At 40.4% G+C, this 24,729-nt stretch overlaps 1 protein-coding gene across 2 annotated transcripts in view; it reads right to left on the reverse strand.

The window, feature by feature from the left end:
- The window catches only part of LOC146465421 (adhesion G protein-coupled receptor B2-like), a 67,972-nt gene that overhangs the window by 24,906 nt on the left and 18,337 nt on the right, over positions 1 to 24,729 (reverse strand). The window contains exons 2-3 of one of the 2 annotated variants that reach the window (XM_085128756.1): positions 18,726 to 18,838; positions 3,471 to 3,805 (exon numbers count right to left, since the gene is read on the reverse strand). In XM_085128756.1, the coding sequence (XP_084984882.1) occupies positions 3,471 to 3,805; positions 18,726 to 18,822 (432 nt within the window). In that variant the 5' untranslated portion in view covers positions 18,823 to 18,838. Of the gene's footprint in view, positions 1 to 3,094; positions 3,234 to 3,470; positions 3,806 to 18,725; positions 18,839 to 24,729 lie in introns of those variants that run through there. The other variant, XM_085128757.1, reaches the window with a different exon arrangement.

Genomic DNA, 24,729 nt, shown 5'->3' on the forward strand with positions numbered 1-24,729 from the left:
TAGATTACCCCTATTTTTTATTTTTTATTATTGTTATGGGACTGTGATCAACACAATATTAAGACAACGTTAAATACACAATACTCAAACCGACTAATTTAATTAACAATAGATCGGCAGACATTTGACAAAACGAGAAGGACCAATAACTTTTTACAGTCCGCACGGCCAAAAACATCATAACTGACAGACAGCTAACAATGGTGGCCTTTACACTAGGCTTTAACACCTGCTAAGTTTTAGGCCTGGGGCAAACGTCGAATCTTCGTCGCACTTTATTCGTCGAACCTATTAATTTTGAAATGGGCGCATGAATGGTGCGACGTTTGCCGCAATTAAGTTCGACTCAAATTAATTGGTTCGACTCCAGCATAAGTTCGACTTGCATAATGCGACATTGGTTGGACGTTTCAGCAGACGCCGTTCTAGACGCGCGCTGAACTCAATTCAAAAATCGTGCAAATTACAAAATAATTGATTCAAATGTGATGGATTGCGCAAACGTTACAAAAATACCGACTCCACCATCTGCCAAACCCTATATCCCCCCTGACGAGCATGCGCTGTACAAAGGCAATTTCGTGAGCTCTCGAAAGTCATTGGCTGACATCGCACAACTTGATGAAAATGTATTTTCGTGTTTCATGAACACTCAACATAAATGCTTGAGATGCAAATTGCCTATTTGCAATAAATGCTCAGAGCTGTATGTAATGCGAGTCTTTTCTTACTATTGTTCGCAATTAATTGTCAAAGAAAGGCCCGATGAGCACTGTATTTCGTCATTTCGCTAGCAAGTCCTAGCAGTAACTGGCCGCGCATCGAGTGAATAGCACGAGGACACGTGCTTATTCTCGTGGTTTAATGAAGTGCAACTTCTGAATTAGGATCGACGTAGGTTCGACTTTTGCTGCCAAGCTGGAATTAAGTCGACTCTTCGTCGAACCTATTTTTAAAAAATTCGACACGACTTAGATTCGACGTTTTCCCTAGGCCTAATTTAGCAAAAAAATGTGGTGAGGGCTAAGTAAAAACTTAAGTTACTTAACTTAGCATCTCATTAAAGTCGGGAAGTTGAAACGATTCAAGCAAGAGATAAGTAAACCATCCTTACCATCCTGTTTCTCGGATCGGACTGCGCGAGGAGGTCCAAGCATGTACATCACTGAATATCAATATGCTTTGCTCCCATATTCGAAAGCCGCAAATCATAGAGGGCCGAGAACTAGTCCTGTCTTAGAACTCCCTCTTCCTCCGCCCTGCATAGGGTGTGGCGGGGGAAGTAAGAGTCCTGCATGTACAACTTGCAGGCGCATTCTCGGAACGAGCCAATCCATATTAAAACTAGACACCAGGCTTTTATTGTCCGTCCCGGCTCCGCGGTCATTTCCGCAGGAAATTAAAATACAAAGTTATACAAACACAAAAAAGTTTCGAAGGGAAGAATGGCAACACCGACCAAAATTGTGTATGAAAATTATTGTATGATTTGTGGTACGAAGACAATAACATCGGAACTATCCATTGTCCTTACGAAAAGTGGACAAAAAAATGAAATTGCGACTGAGAATGTTGGCTCAAGACACATTTGCGTCTGTTGCAATTGCAAGAAAAAATGTTTTGTTTTTACATCAGCAAGAACAAAAGTAATTACATTAATAAGATTTTCAGAACAAATTGCAAATCACATAATTTGATTAAAAAGTTAAGAACATCACAGCGGTTACCAATAACACGCGAGTTGCCACCTCAGTTTACGCGCCAAAGGAAGGAAAAACTTTATCAAATTGATTCAGTCCAAGCAAAAGAAAAGTGTCGTTTAAAGAATTGCGTATTTTGGAAAATAAAAATTTTAAAAAGTCTGATAATTGCGCACTACCCAGCAATATTAATAAATCTACTGCAGTCTAATTTGTTGAATTCGTCACGCATTAAAAACCGTCAAAATACCAGTTGCTGAAACGTTCTAGTGATTACAGTTAAGTTAGAATTTCCATTTGATTTGATATTATTTTCATTCGATTTGTTCAGTTAGAGCCAAGGGAGAATGGAGAACACCCGCGTATGCATTGCACCAACAAGGGTCTGCGAGTGATAATTTGCAAACTGAGCGATGAATGAAAAGTAGTAGTCCTGTCTCAGAAATCCTTCTTCCTCCTTCTTGCACAAAGTTCAGATAGTACTTCTTAAAACGCGAAATCAACGGCATCCAAAAACTTGGCATCGTATATGAAACTCGAATTCTCCACCATTTTCTCAAGAAAATGGCATCAGAGCAAGTGATGGCCAAATAAAGAAACTGCTACCAAATATGGTTTCCACCAGAACAGGGGGGAAAAATGGCGCCGTTCCGAGCATGCACCTGCAAGTTGTACAGGACTCTCTCTTCCCCCGCCACACCCTATGCAGGGCGAAGGAAGAGGGAGTTCTGAGATAGTACTAGCCAGAAACAGGATTATTCTTTTGATCCCTTTACTTATATATGAAAATCTGTAGGGGATCAGTTGTTTTAAATTCTTATCACAGAATCTCTTCATGCGACTTGAGCTTACGTTTGAGAAGTTATAAGCTTACGTGGAGTGTTTACGGTTTCGTTTTTTTATGTGACTTCTTCGAGACGAGACTCCGGTTCGAGAATTTCTAAAACCTGATAAGGTTAATTACGTAGCCTTTATTACATGTTCTTGCATTTAACAGCAGTCTAAATCTTCGTCGAAATTCTTTGGTGTAGAGGCTGTTTTCCTTGCTCCAGCGTACGATTTATTTTCATTAGCTTGCTTAGTGTTTGCATCATTTGTGTGTGAAGCGTTAAGTAAGAAAATATTACTTGACTTAAGATTTCCTTAAGTTTACTTAGGATCTAGAGTAAAGACTACCAATATCGTGACCTCGTTGAACAGTTAAGTCAATAACTAGACGCTTTTAAAATAACATTTATTTTTAAAAGGTCCATAATTTACTTAACTCTGACGACGATAAGTTTGGCGAGACTACTTTCAACTTCACTACAAATGGTCCTTCCCAGGATTACATTTACCCGACCATTCAGTCGTGTTCCATGATATTTAGTGACACAGTCGAAAATCACTCGTACCTTTTAAGGGTTCTCCGTAATGGCCGGAAATCGCAGAAATTGCTCATAAGAAGAGAATAACCGTACGGCTTACAACGAGATCTCCCTCAGTTTTTGCTGAAGTTATGGGACATCCAGCATGGTGAATTCAATATGGCGTCTGTTCAGAACAGATCACGTGATTCTCTCGTCAATTATTGTCATCATCAAACCGTCTGTGATGTACTATATACCCTCTAAATTTCATTGTTATATCTTTGACGCCCTTGGAGTTAGAAAGGGTGCCTCCCCCTAGGCTCATAAACGCCTAAAAATCCGAAGGCTAAAATAGCGCTAAAATATATTGAAAAACACATAAAATGTCTCAAAACAGTTATATAAACTTCCAATTCCTCACCTTAACGGTTCCACTTTCATCATAAATCCAATACGAAGTGCCATGATGCCTGTAGAGAATCCAATAATATTCCACTTTTTCTACTCCACCGGCGCGGCCCTGAAGTGTAATGCCCTTGATTCTTACAGGCGAGCCCAGCTTGACCTGTATAAACTGTGAATAAATTGGACCTGTCTTGTTGGCAAAAGGAGCTTGATTCGGACACCATCCTCCATTACCATCATTTCTATTTAATCTAGCATATTTAGGCGCACTAAGAACACTTAGATAGGATGTGCTTCTGAGCTGGGAATCCTTTATACGACCATCTTCCATTCCCAATGGATATAAACAGCCTAGAATAAAGGAAAATTTCGTGTCAAAATCAAAATAAACAGTAGACTTAAGATTTATTTAGACACATAACAATATTAAGGAATTGCGCGACCGAATTTACTAATTTTTCGTTTTTCCTTTTTTCATTAAAAGATAATCTAGTAAGCATTGTCAGTTATTGGAGATAGGAATAACTATCCAAATCTTTACTGTATCAAAGTATTATCAAAAGTACCACATAGGTACGTCAACCTCAGTGTGTTCTAAATTCCTTAGCATGCTCAGTAAACTGTGTGTCTAAATTATAGCTACTAACTTCCTTGTTACAACAACTTCATTGTTAGCTTGCATTTACACATGCCCATAAATTCGCTATACTTTTTATAACACCAAGGTCCACCATTGAAAATAAAAATAATAAATTAATAAATTAATTAATTAATTAATCCCGCATTCATAATTTTACAGTGTCATGACACTCCTTTACTCGAGATCAGACGAACACTGTCATTTTTAAACGCAATGCTAAGGTGCTTTTATTCAGGAAGGCCTTTGTTAGTATAGGTAATCGGATGAGGCCGAGTAAAATTAGGGATTAATATCACGCGTGTTTTCAGAAGTTGCAGAAATTGCCCGAGTCGCTGCGCGACTCGGGCAATTTCTGCAACTTCTGAAAACACAAGTGATATTAATCCTTAATTTTACGAGGAATCATGTGATTACTTCTTTATAACATAGAGGGCAAAATTTCTTTTATTTCTTAAAGCGCGCGTTCTTACGTAATTTCTTAGGAAGCCATTTGTGTTCATTTTGAATCAATCAACCATAAACGCACGAATGAGCTGAATGAAATTTTACTTTTTCACAACGATGCCATCTGGAACATTAACAACCAGGCCTGCTATCAAAATTTCGTCATTAAAAATATAAATTCAATGCCTTTTCAAGCAACCTTAAGGTGATTCCGCTGAAAAAGAAGGAGTATTTAAAATTGTCTAAGACTTGGTCCAGTTCATGACTATGTTATGAGCATTACAAAAATGCAATAAAAAAAAGGGGGTCACCGTGCTCGTTTTTGCGCAACCTGGATGGCTATTATAGTAAATAGATGACCCACGAGGTTTATATTAGGAACGCTAGTAATCAGAAAAGGGAACTATCATTTCTAGAAAAATTGATTTCTTGCATTAAAATATCGAAGCAGTTCAACAAAATTTACTTTAATCTTACACAACAAACTATTTTCATTGAACTGGAATTAAGATTATGAAAGAAATTAAAGATTTTGCTGCGTGTGCACGTAAGCAGCACTACCTAAATACGCGCTTTTTAAAGCATTCAAATAAAAATATCTCAAAGTAGAGTATTAAACTTTTCTTTAAATCGCGATATATAGTGGTCAACCGTATGTCATTTAAGTTGATGCATTAAAAAATGGGGGTCACCGTGCTCGTTTAGAAGAAAAGGACCATTTATTTTCCTGCCGAGCTTAACCTCAAGGAAATCCCGTAATGTTCTGCGTGCGCGCGCTCTTGCGCGCGCTAAATGACGCGAAAAATTATGCGCAGCAAGGATGCGCAATGCAATTCAATGGAATTGTAAATGGTTTGAACCCAGGAGTCATGTCATAAGTACGTAAATTATGATCATCCGGGTGAGTGTAGTCCTGAGAAGGACTGTTTGTGGTGACTTTGACTGACGTTTCGACAACCTGAGCGGAAGTCATCTTCAGAGTCAAGTGAATTGTGGAACGTCAGTAGGTGGTATATACGTCTCTGGTTGTTAACCTGATTGGTCAACGAAGTCCAGATGTTATTGGTCGTTTGTCAGTAAGCCGTGATGTTATTGGCTGTGAAGACTGTAAAAAAGAGATTGCTGCGTTTCGATCCGTCTTTTGTTAGTCAAAAAGTCCATGGGTCTATTGTTAGTAAAATGTCTATTGTTTGTTTGTTTCGTTGTTGTTGTCAATAAGTCGTTTGTATGGTGCAGGTAGTTGTAGGCAACGGTTGAGTGGCGTTTGTTCTAAGTTAGTAAACCAGCTTTCCAGAGTGAGTCTTTTATAGTAATTTGTACAGTAGGTAATGCACTTGGCAGAGTCCCAGTCGATTCTGTGGTTCGTTTGTAAATGGTGCTCAGCAATGTGATTGTTGATATCACCATTTCTAGTTGCTCGTTTGTGTTCAGTCAGTCGTACGTTTAAATTTCTGCCGGTCTCACCAATATAAGTGGCCTGGCAGTCGCAGCATTTGATCTTGTAAACTGCTCCCTGTCTGCGGTTAGGTTCGTCTTTGTCCTTTACTTTCGTCAGTAGTCGTCGTAAAGTGGTTATAGGTTTGTGAGCTACACGGATATTGTAGGGTTGTAGAATCCGTGCGATAGTCTCAGAAGTGCCCCCGCAATTCAATGGAATCACCTTAAGGTGATTCCGCTGAAAAAGAAGGAGTATTTAAAATTGTCTAAGACTTGGTCCAGTTCATGACTATGTTATGAGCATTACAAAAATGCAATAAAATATGGGGGTCATCGTGCTCGTTTTTGTGCAACCTGGATGGCTATTATAGTAAATAGATGACCCACGAGGTTAATATTAGGAGCGCTAGTAATCAGAAAAGGGAACTATCATTTTTAGAAAAATTAATTTCTCGCATTAAAATATCGAAGCAGTTCAACAAAATTTACTTTAATCTTACACAACAAACTATTTTCATTGAACTGGAATTAAGATTATGAAAGAAATCAAAGATTTTGCTGCGTGTGCACGTAAGCAGCACTACCAAAATACGCGCTTTTTAAAGCATTCAAATAAAAATATCTCAAAGTAGAGTATTAAACTTTTCTTTAAATCGCGATATATAGTGGCCAACCGTATGACATTTAAATTGATGCATTAAAAAATGGGGGTCACCGTGCTCGTTTAGAAGAAAAGGACCACTTATTTTTCTGCCGAGCTTAACCTCAACGAAATCCCGTAATGTTCTGCATACGCGCGCTCGTGCGCGCGCTAAATGACGCGAAAAATTATGCGCAGCAAGGATGCGCAATGCAATTCAACGGAATCACCTTAAGCCTTTGAAAATGTTTTCAAAGCGTTGAAAAGTCACTCAGAATCTGATTCTTCAATGAAGGTACGCTTGTGTTGACGACTTATATCGCTTGAACTTTTCTGGACCGCATCATTCCCGGCAATGTTCAAAGTGACGCTACAGTTGCTGAAATTGTAAACATGGCCCGGAGCACATGTAAGTGTGGATGTGGAGGAATTTGCAGGGTACAGCTGACTCAAAATGTCTCTTGAAGCAGCTGTTGAAGGACCTGCACCATTGTGGTTAATGATTCTTGAAATCATATGCTGTTCTCGCTCGTCGCCTGAGTCGTAATCGTCGAGTCCGTGGCCTGTAATATTCTTTATTTCACACTTCGGGACGCCGGAACTTTTCAGCTTCTTGACAACGGTTTTCCCGGCATTGTGATTAGTGATCTTCTTTTGTGGACAAAGTTCCTTCAGCGGTGAGTTTTCTTTCATTTTTTTCATGATAGTGTTTATAGTGTTTTTGCCCATTGGTGTTTTCTTGAACCAGATGCTTGAAACGGGTTTGTCGATTACTGAAAGGTAGAACGGACCGCTCGTTTTCATTTCTTTTGGACGCTTCTCCAGATATAGCTTAAACAGCATGACTGGGCATCTTTCCTCATGGCCTGTGGCAAACATTTTGGGGGTAACTAGTAGGTTTTTGACGCTCAGTTCTCCCTGCCTCGTCTTTGTGAGACCTTCTTCAAAAGTTAGGAATTCAGTTCCATCGTCGTCGTGTTGCAGGGTAAAATCTTCCACTTTCATCTGGTGATGCTCTTTCCTTCCTCGTAGGCCAAAGTGCTGGGTCATCAACCACCACATCGTGTTAATAGGTGCACGAGGAATCCCACTACCAAGCTGGCCGTTCTGCCATAGGACCTCTTCCTCTTCTTTGGTCAAACTTTTTGTTCTATTCGGTCCCTTTCCTTTTCCTTGCTCTCTTAGTTTTCTGGCCTTCCCTTCGAGTACTTTTCTGGAGTTAATGAACTCTCTATCTCTGATAAAGGATTTTGGGTACGACTTTGACTTTAAATATCTTTCCATCGCTGCCTGCATCACTTTGAGGGAATCCGGTTCGTATATTGAGTTCACCATGACCATATTTGGGCAGTGGTACAATGTGTTGAATAATAATTAACAATTATTCGCCTCAGGCTCAGTAAATATTGGTGAATATTCCCCTCGACTTCGTCTCGGGGAATATTCACCAGTATTTACTTCGCCTTCGGCGAATAATTGTTAATTATTATTCAACACATTGTACCACTGCCCAAATATGGTCATGGTGAACTCAATATACGTCGTTCGCACGTAACAGATATCCTGCGATATACGTAATTTCGTGTAACGGAAAGAAAAATAGCAGAGCGCTTTCAAAAGTAACGACCTCGCAAGTACACCAAATTATTAATAATGCGGTTTCATAAAACCCAAAGAAGGCAACCAAGTTTGCTGTCAAGATTTGTAGTGGTTAGTGCAAAACCTTTACTGCTTATCTCTTTGTTTATGAACTGGCAAATTACACTTAAGCAATTTTTTTTTTGGCGCTAGACTTTTGTATTGTCCCGTATTCTAGCAAAGGCTCGGAAATTACAAACAGTATTTTCTTAGATCGGTTCTCGCAACAATTAAACAGAATTCTCGACTCGTCTTGAAGAGATGAAGAAAATCACCTGAGAAAACCGAGCTCGCAAAGCGCCTCGATAATTACTCTCATAAGCATTAGAGCTGGCTGAGTTCTTGTAAGCAACAAGGCACTAGATGCGTTTGTCAAAACACTAAGAAAAGATGGTGAAATTGTTTGAGCAGTAAACAAAGAAACACTCTCCCGAGAAATCGTTGAAACGCTTTTCCAGTCTTTTCAGCTCGGCCCAGCTGACACAACAAGTCCTTCGCAATTTCAACATACTGTTTGGTTTCAGTTTTTGAGGCTATAACTAAACTTTGTTACAAGTTTCTCTTTTAAGCAATGAAGATCGCCTCCAGCTTTTTTACTATAAACCAGTGATTTGTTATCAATTTGTTGAATAATAAAACAATTATCCTGCTCAATCTTGCGGAATATCGCCTTTTTTTATTTATTTATTTTTTTTAATAATATCGCCTGATTTTAGCCAACTCGGCCTACGGCTTCGTCGGCTAAGTATCTGGCGATATTCCGCGCGATTTCGCAGGCTGACAAATGAACAACAAAGTTACTGAATAGTAAGCGTTTTTTCATGCTTTGATTTATAAAACTTCTTCCTGGGAAAATGGGAAATGGCGCGCTCATTTCACTTCGCCATCCTGCGCGTACCTAAACGAAAACCCACGCTACGCCCCTGTGAATGACTGTAAATAGTTTTAATTTTAAATGTCTGTGATTGATTGCTTTAGATTTTAGAATTTTTATTCAGAGAAATTGTTTTATATAGCGTTAACCTCTCGATTTCCCCTTCCAGGAAGTGGTTCGTTGATTTTCTGAATAAATATTATGTTATGTTATGTTTATTTTTTTTTATAATGCCAAAGGAGAAAGTTACTTTAAAAAAAGACACACACACACGCTTTCTTTGAGTAGTTAGCTAAATAACAAGATGCTGAAGGACCTGTTGTGCATGGCCACGTTAGCTCTGGGTACGAGTTGATGCACGCTTTGCACTGTGTGATTCCCAGTGTTTTGCATGGAGAAGTGCGACACATTTTGAGTTCTTTCCAAGCGTATCGCTGTTCTACGTAAGTAATTTCCCTCGATTCAAGTACATAATAATAATAATAATTTAATAATAATAATAATAATAATAATAATAATAATAATATTAATAATAATAAAATACATCTTTTCAAGAAGAGGCCTCCGTCAGTTAAAAAGTAGTTTTTATGGGGGTCCTCTAAATTAAAAAATAGACACAAGTAAAATAAAAAATCCCCTTGCATAAGATATAAAAGTAGGTAACAACAAATATTAGGATCTACGATTAAACTATACACACTAACCTAAAACAAGTCACATAAAAACTTTTAGATTCCTTTTAAAAATCGCGTTCGGGGCATAGGTCTTTTATAATTCGTTAGGCAGGAAGGACAATCGTTCAAAGCTCTAAAGTATGTAGTATGTCTTCCCCACTCCGTTCGCGACATGGGAAGTCTTGGTAGAAAACCATTTCTAGTATTATAATTATGCAATTGTCTTAAAGGGTTCTAAAAATAAAAATGCATGGTGGCATGAACTTTGACCTTGTGCATGCAAATGATCAACACAGCCAACTTACTTATTTTAGTATTTTTACTGGTTCTAAAGAAAGTCAAAATGCATTGTTAGACTCAAAATATGAGTTCCATTTTGACCAAAACAACATTTCAATACTGTTGTTCTCCACAAATATGTCTTCCGGTGTCCAGCTTTGATATTACTGCTTCAGGCAATCTAGTTAATTTGAATTTTAGGACCTGTGCAGAGGCTGTCACCCTTAAAGTAGTCGCCTTTATTTATACGACACTAGTAAAGGCTACCATAGCCTCTTGTCTGAGAAAATTTTGACGTGAACGGTTAGTGTACATTGACGTTGTTGTTACCATGGCAACCAATTGTTGACAGATCGTTTTCTCAAAAAGGCGGCGGTATATGGTAAAAGCAAATAGTTCTAAGAAATCATTATCATCCCCTTAACACGAATTACGAGACGAGACGGAAGTTTGGGACCTACAAAATCAGAAGCGCTTTCAACCTTGATTTGAACGTAATAAAATTCAAAAGATAAACATGTTTATTAACTTTTCGTAAGGTCGTTTTCTCAAAAAGGCGGCGGTTTTATGGTAGAAGAAAATAGTGTTAAGAAATCATTATCATCCCCTTAGCACGAATAACGAAACGGAAGTTTGGGACCTACAAAATCAGAAGCGCTTTCAACCTTGATTTTTCCAGAGTTTCTGAGAGAAAAAAATTGTTGGTCTGACAGTGATTAAACATTAAAGAAAGCGCTTAGTCCATCTGATTTTGGGGGGTCTAAATGGAACTGAGTATCTGAAATAATATTTCATATATAACAATATTCATTTTAAATAATATTCTTTTTTAATACGTAAGCAACGCACTCTATCAAACAAATGGCTCAACAATCAACAAAGGAAATTTCCTGTTTTAGTTTAGCTGATATTGATGCCTTACTTATCTGTTAATATTTTTGAAATTTGCCTTTCGTAATCTACAAATTTCGGAAAAAATTCGACAAACATTTTTGTAGTCGGAATTCACTCATCATTAAAAACTGCAGCAAAATGTAATTGTCAATATTTACAAATTGCGCACTTTCACCGCACCAAGAGAAAATAGAAGTTCACGATTACCAGAATGAGCTGCTCGTTTTTAAACGAAAATTCACCCTGTGGTCCAGTTCCGGCCCAAAATATCCCACGATCGTCCCAGTGAAATCTACCAATCATGATTTAAACAGCCATCTTGCCTCGCTTGGTAAAAGTGGAAGAACGCGAGATCGTCAAACTCTCGCGAAGCAATTTATTTGCTTGTAAACCGGTAAACCGACCAGTTCCAGTTGGAACGGGTAAGAAAAAGTCATTCCTACTTTTCCGGCATGAGAAAAGTTTGAGTGGCCAGTCTTCAGTTACTTTTTTCTCTCCTCCATAAACAATTCCAATGAGAGAGCAACGTTGATGACCCGGCAAAATATGACGATTTGTGTGATATTTGTTAAGCATCGATCAATTAGTACTTAGGAAAGGAAATGAAATTCTCCAGGTAAATATCCTTTGATTCTTACTGATCTGGAGCAAGCCTTTTCATTTGAAGTGTTTGTTTGGGTGAGTTTTTTTTTTTCCAGGTTATTACATATAGAAATCATGTTACCGATTTCTGTAAAAGTAGCTTAAGAAATAGAAGCAAAACATTTCGACTTTCAGAGTTTCGTGTACAAATACTTAAAACTATGCCTGATTTCTGTGAAATGTTACCGCACAATCCTTGTCATGTAAGGGGGGAAGGGGTTCAGGTTGGGACCCTGTGTCTCTGGAGGAGCGGGCTTTTGACGACGATACCTCCTACAATGTATAGCGATTTTTGCAATTTATGACCATGCGGCAAGAGTAGATCTCAGTAGCAAGGTTTATTGGTATTCATAAAGAAAATGGGGGTAGCAGCGTAGTTTTCAGAGATAATCCAGTAGCATTAATTCTTTATAGTACATATCAATGCATGGCATTTTTTTTTTCTTTTTCAAATTGGAGCTAAATGATCTAAGAAGAACGCGTGGTTACCCCCAATTTTTGGATTACATTATCCCTAGCGGACATTTGCTTTTCCCGGGTAGTCATAAACCGCACAAAAAATACCTGTGCCGTTTCACGTTTCACATAAAATAGCGTGAACCTTTTGACTTTAGCTTCGCCTACTCGTCCAATGAAGCTGTTTAGCGACTTACTATGGTCAGTTCATAAAGCAAAGTGCGGTAACAGTGGCGGATCCAGGAGGGGGGGGAGGGGTCCAGGGGTTCTGGACCCCCCTATAAGACCCGTATGTTTTTCTTGTTTGTTTGTTTGTTCGTTTGTTTGTTTTACTACTTGTTTGACACTAAATTTTTTTGCATTGACAGGATAGCATATCACTATTCAATTAGTTGATTTTTTAAAAAAAAATCATATTTCCATTAAACTAGATTCTAGGTATATTCTTTAAATGTAAATTTTTTTTTTTTTGGGGGGGGGGAGGGAAGTTACCCTCTGGTGGTCTGCTCGCCTCTGCTTGCAAAGCAGTATTGCCCGGAACGGCGTTAACAGTGCTCTTCTCTGCTTTCTTTCAACCGGTTCCATCTGCCGTGGTGAAGCATGACAGTCTTCGTAATTTAGCAGAAAAGTAACCGGAAGAACAGGCGTTTTTTTTTTTTTTTTGTTTGTTTTTTTTTTTTTTGCGTTTCTTTCAGGTGAGCAGAGGCAGGCACGAGGCGAGCGCGAAGCGCGAGTGACGCGCGACGGGAGGGCCTCTCTCATCGCGCGTGACTTGCGCTCCGTGCTTGCCTCTGCTCGCCTGGAAAACGCAAAAACAAAAACTAACGCCTGTTCTGCAGACTAGTGGAAAGCTACAATTTTGGCAATACGACTTACCTACATCGTCCACGCTTCTTTCTGAGTTAAAGGAAAAGCAATACTTTTGGAAACAGTGAACACCAAATTTACCACTACTGGGAAATCTTATGGAGTGTGTAAGATATGCTGACGGGGGGCACTCGGTGGTGAAGGGGATAAGTAATTTACTGCAAAAAAGTTTCAATAGTATATCTGAATCAAAGTTTGGACCCCCCCCCCCCCCCCCTCCCCTCTATCTAAAATTCCTGGATCCGCTCGTGGGTAAGGAGTGAGTTATGAAACTTAATTTACCCTAGTATGATTTCCCGGAAAAATTATTGGGCTACTTGTTTTCAACAATATATAAAGAAATATAGGAAGAAATGTTTACGTAGTTCTCACGTAGACGGCAAACGCGAAATAGCCTGTTTTCAAGTAGAAACAGCAACCGGCAACCGCCAAAAAATGACGGGAAAATCGTGCTCACGTGGTCATTTTTGTCGTTCGCTTTTCACGTATGCGCGATGGTAATTAAATCCTCTAATATTTTTGCAAGCGCCTTTAAGACAAGGAAATTTTTTTAAAAAAAATTACCTGGAAACAATAAGCTGTGGTTGGTTAGTGTTCCATGACATTGATGTCACCATGGCAACCAAGTTTTGACAACCCGTTTTTCAAGAGAAAGGAAAAATCCTATTTTTAACTGAAGAAAGATTACTTTTTTCACACTAACTTTTATGTTTTTAGGTCATATTTAATAGTGTTGTTTTAGTGCCAGCCTGACGTATTGTACGGTGGACGGAAAGCAGTAAATTAAGCCCCCCCCCCCCCCCCCCTCCTCATCCGTACTCTCTCCCCACTCTTGTCTTTAATGTCGAATTTGCTTATTGAAGTCTCCAGAGACGTTGAATAAATGACGTAATGAAGAATTCAGTGTTACGTTTTGAAGCATTCTCACTCGTGTTTAGTCCGTAGTCATTCGAGGTTAGTCGTGATCACTCCTGGGCACTCGGGTGTACTTTGAGACATGACGTTTTTTTCTATGCATTTGGTAGAGCTGTACAGGCCTATTCAAAGTGAGATTACTTTGTTCACATTGTGGTATGCACAACCTCAGTATTAAATCATGAAAACATCTAATTGTTTTTAAAACAACAAAGAACTGAGCCGAGTCCTCGATGACGAGGCAATCCCCATATGGATATGCTTTAATAAGCTAAGTTCAGTAGAGGTTCTCTACAAAAGCTGTACGTACTTGAATGGTTTACTTATTTTGAACTGGTGGTTCTTTGGTCAGAATTGTGAGTTTGTGACTGGAAAACGTTTTAATGAAATCTACTTGCATACTTGAGCAAATGAATTGAAATCAGAAATCATATGAAATCAGGGGCCCGTTTCTCGAAAGTCCCGGTAACTTATCGGGCCCGATAAGTCGCCCGTTTAGTCCCCGTAAACTTTTCAGGTGTTTCTCGAAGCTCCCGTTATTTACGATCCCGATAAATTTCCCGGTAACTTGCCCGGTAACTTACGGGAGGTCGTGACCGCCCGTAAAGTTACCGGGAAATCGCAAATGTTACAACCCTAAACAAAATGGAGGCCGGAGACGGACTTTTTTGTTTAGTTGGAAGACCTCGGTCATATGAAAGACGACCAATTCTGGCCGACATGGCTGACTATGAAGTCATAGAAAGATTCAAGTTTTCACGAGCGAGAATCGAGTGGCTCGTGAATAAACTTGGAGACGAATTGAGGAGAAATACAGCGAGAAGCTGTCCGCTGGCTCCGCGCAAACGTAAATACAGGCGTACATAGTACTATAGTTGTTGTTGTTAGCGTTATTTTAGATAATGTCTGAAAAGCGCTCAGGGCGTTTGCATGTGGGCGCTATAGAAATTTGAAATTATAAATTATCAACCAACAGCGGAAGAAAAAATAAATATTTTGTCATGTAAACACGGCTCACTCGCCGCACATTATTATTACTTCGAAATGGCTTCCTTTTTAGCATAAAATGGGTTCCTGTCATTCAAAACTAATCCTAGAGCAATGTGGTGATATTGTTTTCTTTGTTATAATTTGCAGAATTATCATAAGAAGGAGGAAGTTAGAAATCTGACATGCCACACTGAGCTAAATGTAAACATAACCATTGATATAAAAAAGAGCGATCGCGATGAGGTCGAATTACGCGCGGTCCTCGAAATACATAAATGCAGTGTTTGCTGCACTAGCTAGAGGAAAAGGGAATAAGAAGCTTACTCACGATAGATAAACGAGAAAAAAGAACTAAAAAAATCATTCCCCTTTTTGCAAATAGTTTCAGTCGCATTTCAATTGCTCGAGCCTTGTTGTATGATACAAAATCCGATTTCGGATCGGTAAAAATAGTGCTTGATGTCTGCCGGATAAAACGATCAAATCACGCCAGTTGAACTATAGCTATTAGATTTTAAAACTTGTATGAGATCGTTCCTTATTCCCACTAAGGCCCCGTTTATATGGAGAAAACTTTGTCCCGGGTAGAAGGGTCACCCGCCTACCCGAGCTACCCTGGGCGAGCCACCTTTTCCTACATTTCCTTACAAAACTTGGCGAACCGTTTACATGAGAAACAAAAAGTTGGCTCGGCTAGAAGTGTGACCCGCCTAGCCGGGACACCCTTTTACGATGGTAGGGTCACCCTCCTAGCCGGGTCAACTTTTCTCCATATAAACACTTTGGCTCGCCTAGCCGGGTCAACTCCGTCAAGGCGAGACAATCAGAGCATGCGCGAGCTCTGTTGTCATTGGGAATGTGCAAGTTCAATGCCACAGACTTCAACGCCGACAAAGTCAAATTATATGAAAAGGTATATAAATCATTTGGCGTTTAGTGTTATCAAATCATGCCACAACAAACGCTTGTATCTCCGTTTTGTATGATTACGGACTTAACGACAGTCGAAATTCAACGCGAAAAGAACTTGAAATGTCACGCGGTTAGGTTCAGTCAACCACGACTTGTGTAGCCTTCGCAAACCGATTTTGCCCGGCAAGTTTTAACTTCAGAATTGTTTAACTTGGTTTCAAAAACCATAGGAACCAGAATTTCTTGGGTATAAAAAGCCAACGTTTGTAAACCTAAGAAAAACAGCCGATTTGATTTGCAGACTTCGAGGCGGTTTTTTTTTTTTTTTTCGCATGTTTTCATGATCTCTAGACGGTCAGCTCTTGGCTCGGGCAAAAGGGTCAACTTTTTCTCATATAAACGCTCGCTAAAGTTGACTCGGCTGGGAGGGTGACCCTCTTGCCCGGGACAACTTTTCTCCATATAAACGGGGCCTAAAGCTGCCAAAAGTAAATTTGTATCAGTACGAACTGTTGAAATAAGCGTTGAAATATAATTTCCTCAACGCGGACACTGTTTTTCCCGGCGGTCGGCATAGCTTGTTTAGCTTCATCTCTGCTAAGACTTTGAAGGAATTATATACTGATCCTGATTATTAGTTTGATGCTCACTACAAGAATTCATGTTGATAACATTCATAATCCTTTTCAAGTTCTTGTAGCACTCCGCTATTTCGCATCTGAAAGTAATTGCCGATACCATGCATGATCCAAAATAGTGATCTCTCTCGGGTTGTTCTCATTTGATAAAATGAAAAAGTTAAATTTAGAACGTATTGTATTGTCCTTCAGACAGTATGAAGACAGTTCTGTCGCATCCATAACGGTGCTTTTCCATCGGCAGCGAAATCGAATGAATCGAATGGATTACGTGTAGTCCAAAGTCGTTCTCCTCCTATTGCGAACGAGCGTGAAGCGCACAAGAGCCTGGCAATAGTCCCACTATTTTACTGGGCCCGGAAATTACCGGGAAAGTTTACGGGTGCTTCAAGATACGCAACATTGGGCCTTTATCGGGCCCGATAAAGTTTCCTTATAAAAGCCCCGATAAGTTATCGGGCCCGGAAATTACCGGGACTTTCGAGAAACGTGCCCCAAGCCGCTGAAATTGAAAGGTCACGCCTTTGAATGAAAATTAGTTGAACCAGTGTTTTATTCAGAAGTTTAGGAAGATTTTTAAAAGCGACGCGATGGAAAAACCGGGAAAATAAACAGCCATAGCGTTTTATATTACATTAAGGTATATCCATCAAACAAATGTAGTGTAAGTGTTTATATGCAAACTTGTAGAATTTGTAGCTAAGTGTGCGTGACAATGGGCGTGACATGTTATTTTGTCCGATATTCAGCGGATAAAATGCCCCAGAAATCAAGGTTGAAAGCGCTTCTGATTTTGTAGGTCCCAAACTTCCGTCTGGTCATTCGTGTTAAGGGGATGATAATGATTTCTTAGAACTATTTTCTTTTACCATAAACCGCCGCCTTTTTGAGAAAACGATCTTACGAAAAGTTAATAAACACACATGTTTATCTTTTGAATTTTATCACGTGCAAATCATTTTTCCTCTCTTGAGGTAATAAACGTATCGAGAAAGTTTGAGATGACTTATGGGCGGGGGTCTACCTGAAAGCCGTTTTCACGCCGCTTAGAATCAGTTCAACAGAAATATCTCGTTCGCGTTTCACGCAATACAAAATCCCTATGCTTATTACACAAATCAATGTTTTGGGGTGTTTTGTAAATTTTTGGGTGATGTTTAGGTATATCTTTCTTCTATCCATTCTTAAAACCTCTTCAAATTTCACTCAACTTCGGGTGTACCCCCGCCTTAAAATCAGAAAAAAACTATCCAAATAAGAGATTCTCGAAGTTGGTAGAATTTGAGTAGCGAGTAATTTGTCAACGCGTTACCGAAGTAAAGCATTTGAATTTTACCGGATTTCTCGTCCGTAACGGCCGATTTATTTATTTTTATTATTATTATTTTTTTTTTGGGGGGGGGGGGGGAGGGGGGTGGTCCGATCTCGAAAACTATAAGGTGTTATAGAAATATAAAAATATTGTCTTTCAACATCACTGACCGAAAGTAGAAAACAGCTAAAAAAAATGAAGGAAATCGGCCGACTCCCATCCGTGATGTCTGCTCGGTTTTCTCAGACAACGGCTCTTACATAGTTATGCAACGTGTAATAAAAGGCTTTGTTCTACTTAACACTATCTGGACCGGGGGGGAGGGTTTGGACCTGCAACTTAAATAACCTTTTTAATATTTGCGCGAACGCCATGAAACCTGCGGACTTTTTGAGACATTTATCTGGAAACAGTTTTTGGTTCGGTCAGTGTTCTATGACTTTAATGTTACCATGGCAACCAATTTAAGACAGGCAGTTTTGTTCAGAACATGGAAAGTCACTTTTTAAAAAAATGAAGAAAAACTAGCATCCCACCCACCGCCCCCAGCCCGGGCCCCAAAAGAAATAAAAATGTCTAGATGCAAATTTGCACCGCGTGACATTCAAATGACTCAATGCGTCAAGATTCTTTGCACTGCTGTGAACAATCATCTGTCTAACAAATCAGATCATGATACCGCTTCCGTTTTTAACCGTAGCGTTTGTATTTAGGGAGCTCAATGCTCTTCTCCCTTTGTTTATACCCGGTCAACTGACATGGTTTTAAATATATCATTAAAATAAGTAGGCAGTGCTTGATCCAGGGTCATTTAAGATTTTTAATGGAACTCAAGTACATTGTAGTCCAGAAATAAAGAAACTGAGTTTCAGGGCGATGAATTTCCTTTTACCATTAACAGACGCACAATAAAAATGTTTTCCTGTGAATTCCAATAAGCAGATCGCACCAAACGTCACTGCCACTAATTTCTTGAAATTATTAAAAGTAAAAAAATAATTAATGAAAGTATAGCTTACCTTCCTTGGAGGCCACAAAACAAACACAAGTGCTTTTCAAAAGGAAAGTAACCAACGCAGAAAAAAGCAATCTGTTTTGCATCTTCAATGAAGTCATGAAAAATCAGAGAACCCTGCAAAAACAAAATCCCAGACAGGTGTCAAAAAATACTTTTACATTTGTCACGGTCTATGTATCACCGCCGCTAGCAGCCTAAAAATAATCAACAGCAACGTTATATGCTTGGATCCGATAACAAGTTAATGCGCTATACAAAGAAGCAATCCAGGCTACATTCTTCAATGCTGACAACAAGAATACGTCTCGGGCAGAAAAATCCTGATGTTGTTCACTAGTGTAATTCACAAGGATAGAATGCCAAACCAAAAATCCAAATGAATAACATGGGTAGAGCAGTGCGTAGCGTACAAACGAACTCGATAAGCAACTCTGTTCCATAAAAAGCCGTTCAATTGAGTTAGACAGATCACGTAGCGATTAAGACTGATAAGACGAGAGTTGCAGAGTAACGATTTGACAATTTGACAATCTGTCGATATGATATGTCGGTTCGAAATGAAATACAACAAGATGCCTATACTGGCATTTACGTGTGATGCCCCTTGATTCTTATAATTGTATGCTTCGCAGACCATCCTAGCTAATGGAATATTTTGAGTCACAAAGATAGCGTTATGTTGTTTCCCTTGTGTTACGCGTCTTATCTTATATGTTGGGATGACCTGCAAGAAAAAGCATGGAATGATGTCAAGAGTCTCATTGTATCTGCACCCGTTTTGGCGTACTACAGGTCCGGTGAAGTGCTTGAAATCCAGTGTGACAGCAGTCAAAGTGGTCTGGGAGCAGCCTTAATGCGTACGCTAGTAGAGCCTTGACAGAAGTTGAATCTCGCTATGCACAGATTGAGAAAGAAATGCTAGCGATTGTTTTCTCAGTGGAGAAGTTCAATGATTACACGTTTGGCAGAAGGACTATCGTCCACACTGATCACAAGCCTTTAGAGTCAATCGTTAAGAGGCCGCTTCACCGCGCTCCTAAGAGGTTGCAAGGGATGATGATCCGTCTGCAGAAGTACGACTTAGAAATTCGATACCAGCGAGGGAACAGAATGTTCTTGGCGGACACTCTTTCCAGGGCGTATCTTCCTTCGTGTACACAAGTTGAGGCGGAATTTGAAGCTATCAACATGGTGAACTATCTACCAATATCTGAAGCGAGGCTTCTGCAGATCCAGCGTGAGACAGAGAAGGACGAGTCCCTTCAAGCTTTAAAGGCCGTTATTCAGCAGGGCTGGCCTGAAGATAAGAGTGCCCTGCCACCTGTTGTGTCTCCGTATTTCAACATGAGAGACGAAATGTCCGTTCAAGATGGGCTTATTTTCAAAGGAGAGAGAGTGGTAGTCCCAAAAGCTGCTAGAGGCGAACTACTCAGGAGGATTTACAACTCACACCTGGGAGTTAATGGTTGCCTTAATAGAGCGCGCGAGTGTCTTTATTGGCCTGGTATGACAGGTGACATTAAGAATCATGTGTCAACCTGCGAAGCCTGTAGGGAGTACGAGCGAGGCCAGACCAAGGAAACACTCAGGAGTCACGAGACGCCAAGTCGGCCCTGGCAGTACGTTGCAGCTGACCTTTTTGAGTAAGAAGGAAAAGCTACCTGGTGACGTCTGACTATTTCAGTGATTTTTTCGAACTTGATCACCTCAGAAGCACATCGTCAGTGCATGTAATCAGGAAGCTAAAAGCCCACTTCGCAAGGCACGGTATTCCAGAACAGCTTGTCACCGACAACGGACCGCAGTTTGTGTCTCGCGATTTCCTGACATTCTCAAAAGAGTGGGATTTTGATCATCGTACTAGCAGTCCTCGTCACAGTCAGTCCAATGGAAAAGCACTGAGAAAGTGCCGTGAAGGAGGCAAAGAAGATCCTTGTGAAATGCAAGAAGGCTGGTTCAGATGCGTTTCTTGCTCTACTTGACCATAGGAATACACCGCCTACGGGAATTCAGATCAGCCCAGCTCAGCGCCTTCTTAACAGAAGGACAAGAAGTCTTCTACCCATGTCTGCTAGTTTGCTAAGGCCGTCTGTTGCTGATGAAGATATGACCCGTACCAAGCTTCGCCTACGCCAGCAACAGCAAGCTCATTATTACAACAGAGGCGCCCGCGACCTAGATCCTTTGGAGAAAGGCGATCCTGTAAGGGTTAAGCCTTGGCAGTTTGGAAAGAAGGAATGGCAGAAAGGTGTGGTTAAGAAGCGTTTAGACGAAAGGTCGTATGAAGTGGAACTTCCCCAAGGAGTTCTTCGAAGGAACAGGATTCATCTTAGGAGGACCTACGAATCTGCTCCTGCCGCAGCTGACACTCGGGATGCGTTGCCTAACGAGCCACAGCCTCAAGGTCTCGTGTCTGAAACCAATGAGTTGCCGTCCCAAACTGCGACCGAAGCTCCGTCTCAAGGTGCGACTGAAGTTCATCCGCCCACTGCTCCTGTGGAAGCACCCGAGCTAAGAAGATCTCAGCGCGTCCGCCGAGTCCCAAAACACCTCGAGGACTATGTTTTGGCCTAACTGCTTAAGTCATGAACTGCTACAGCTTTAGGACTCTCTTTCGTTATTTACGCGTATAGTTTCTTTTTTCTTTCATAAAAGAGAGAGTGTCATAATGTGTTAAATTCTTTCGCGTGCATACTTCAATGTAATTTATGCAGTTTCAATGTAGTTTATTATTCTGGAAAGGTGTTATAGCGTCAGTTGTAAGACGTAGGATCGTAGTCAACATCTCAAGTATTAAAAGGCTTTTCTTCCGAGTTTACAACGTTTTCCTGTGCTGTTGTAACACTTTCCCCCGCATATTCTGGATGGTTCTACAACTGTCAAACAGAAGCATGATTCCTTCGCCTTGAACTCTCCGATTTCTACCGTTTTTACTGTCGAGTTCCTCTTAGAAGTTATTCTTTCGATTTACCGCTTCAAAAGGGTTAATTTTCTTTTTGAAAACGGCACATTGGAATCTAAAACATTAAAACAATATGGCCACGCCACTAAAGTCAAGCCTTTTCAGTTCCACCGAGAGACCACTAGGACTTGAATAATCACAATAGCAATTAACTCCCCTCCGATCCCTCCTGACCTACACTAAGATATTGCATTCTGATTGGACCGTTTTTGTTAAAGACAATAAGGACAATAGGAGACAACAAGATGCCTGCTACACTGGCATTCACGCGAGATGCTGGGGTTGATTCATTTATTCCAACTGTATGCTTCGCCGATTGATAAATCTATCCTTGCTGATGGAATAGTTTGAGTCACGACGATCGCGTTACGTTGTTTCCCTTGTGTTACGCGACTCAGACTTTCACCGGAAATTTTTGAAATTCCATTACGATAACATAAGCTTCTCAATGACCTCTTTTCAGTCTCGCGTCGTGGTCTAAGACTGTCAAACAAAGCACGATTCCTTCGCCAGGAACTCACCAATTTCCACCGTTTTACGTGTCGGGTGCTTCTTAGAAGTTATTCTTTCGATTTACTGCTTCAAAATGGTAAAATTTCCGTTTGAAAACGGCACACTTGAGTCCAGAACATGTTAAAACAATATGGCGCGACAATTTAATCCGTCTTTAATAAATATATCAATTGATGCGTTGACGTCACACAGGTAGGGGTGAGTGGGTCCCCTCCCTTGCGATGTAAGCGACAAGAATGGATGTTGATTGGCCTGCTGTTGTTGAAGACAATCAGAACAATACATCCCGAGTAGGAGAGGGGAGAGTTTAATGAATAAATTAATGTACAGATTTGTGGCTACGAGGAAGAAAAAAAAAATAGAAATCGACCCGTTTTTAGACACGGTATGCCCCTTCAGGGCATCCCGCGTAAAAAGAAATCGACCCGTTCTTAGACACGGTATGCCCCTTCAGGGCATCCCGCGTAAAAAAGAAATCGACCCGTTTTTAGACACGGTATGCCCCTTCACGGCATCCCTCGTAAAAAAGAAATCGACCCGTTTTTAGACACGGTATGCCCCTTCAGGGCATCCCGCGTAAAAAGAAATCGACCCGTTCTTAGACACGGTATGCCCCTTCAGGGCATCCCGCGTAAAAAAGAAATCGACCCGTTTTTAGACACGGTATGCCCCTTCAGGGCATCCCGCGTAAAAAAGAAATCGACCCGTTTTTAGACACGGTATGCCCCTTCAGGGCATCCCGCGTAAAAAGAAATCGACCCGTTTTTAGACACGGTATGCCCCTTCAGGGCATCCCGCGTAAAAAGATCCCCTCTAGGAGAAAACTGAATTTGATACATCTAAAACGAGTTAATAATTGAAAGATGCGCATTTGTGGATGCAAAGAAGAACAAACGGCCCCCATTTTATAACGTGGGTTGCACAGGCATCCCACGTAATAACAAAAAAAAAAAACGAACTTAACTAAGGCCGTCGATAAAACCAGGAACATGGAACATTCCGGAACATCCCGGAACACAAAAAAAATAATACATGTAATAAAAAACTCACGAGAGAACGAAAACATCGCGTACTGCAAGTACCTCCTGTTAGGCCGTGACGATAAAACCGGGAACATGTTACATTCCGGAACATCGGCGTACGGGAAAAATTTTGTTGGGGGGGCTGAACATAATTTGCCCGAAAGAAACTTGATGGTCACAGACGCACAAGATGATTCTTTCGTGACGTCAAGTTTTCTTCACCATACCGTGAGAGCACGGGCATTCAAAATAGTGCAAATATTTTCGGTAAATCGAGATCAACATTTCTAAATTACAAAACCATGAAGTGAGAGATAAAACGTACCCATTTGAGCTCTAAAAGAAGTATGAAGAACGAATTACTTCGAGCCCCAAATATGTCAATAATCCTTTGCATTTCATTCTGCATTGTCTTGTTTGCATACTTTCTTTTAATGTTAATAACGGCGATACTGCTAAGTCGGTCTTTCTTGTCCCATTGTGGATCTTAAAAATGTCTTGATGCGGCGAAGGGCGCTGAAAGCCCTTTCAGCGAGCACGAGGTTGTGAGAATTGTGGCTAGGACGGAGGCAACTTTATCAAGGACAGGTAAAATGTCATGGAGACCATTTTGATGCATGCTCTTTACCATCACGGCTGCGTTTTTTCTCTGGCATGGGTCCCCGCAGTAGTAGTTTTCAAAGATTGACTTCTAACTTTATGCATTTCACTATCCACGCCATAGAAATTTGATACAGTTTGGATGTTGTTGATGCTTGGAGAACGGCTGAATACGATTTCGCCCCAATGCGCACAAAACCTCCTGGTCATTGCCCTCAAACCTTGATTGAAGTTCACTGACGACTTTGTCAATACTTGTGTAATAAACTGTGATACGAAAGTGGTCTTTGGCCGTCGGTTGTGAGCTGTCGTTCGCTGCAGCAGGTGTCTCACCAGTAAGGCCCTGATGTCTGGTCTGGTTCGAGGCATCTCTGAAGGTAAATTTCGTACCCTCGATTCCTATTCTGATTTTCTGCGCTATAACATCAGCATGTGACCACATCTGAGTGAAGCATCAACAGTCTTCTTGGCAGTGATGACATCCATCTGTTCTCCCTGTAGATATCTACTCAAATTATCAGTGTTGGATAAGATGAGCTTTAAAACCATCAAGCCATAAACAAACTAAAAGTCGCAAATTGAGTGGAGAAGCGAATTACTTTCGTTGTAGGTCTTGGGATGGCAATCCTTTGATAAAGTGGCCACGGCTTCCATTATCCTCAGCACTTGCTCTAGCACGGCCCTCAAGCCACGCGAGTTGCGGGATAAAAACAAATCAATCAAGATATTAAATAATAAAATATTTTTTACCGTGTCTTTACCCGAACGGTACATGAGTTTTGCCCGAATAATACTATTTTTTTTTCCGACAGGGGGGGCTGCCCCCCCAGCCCCCCCGCCCCGTACGCTGATGTTCTGGAACATTCCGGAACATCCCGGAACACGAAAAAAAATTAATAAAAATAAAG

The sequence above is a fragment of the Pavona decussata genome, unplaced genomic scaffold (genome assembly GCF_977016875.1).
Source record: "Pavona decussata unplaced genomic scaffold, jaPavDecu1.1 SCAFFOLD_156, whole genome shotgun sequence".
In the NCBI taxonomy this organism is placed as follows: domain Eukaryota; kingdom Metazoa; phylum Cnidaria; class Anthozoa; order Scleractinia; family Agariciidae; genus Pavona; species Pavona decussata.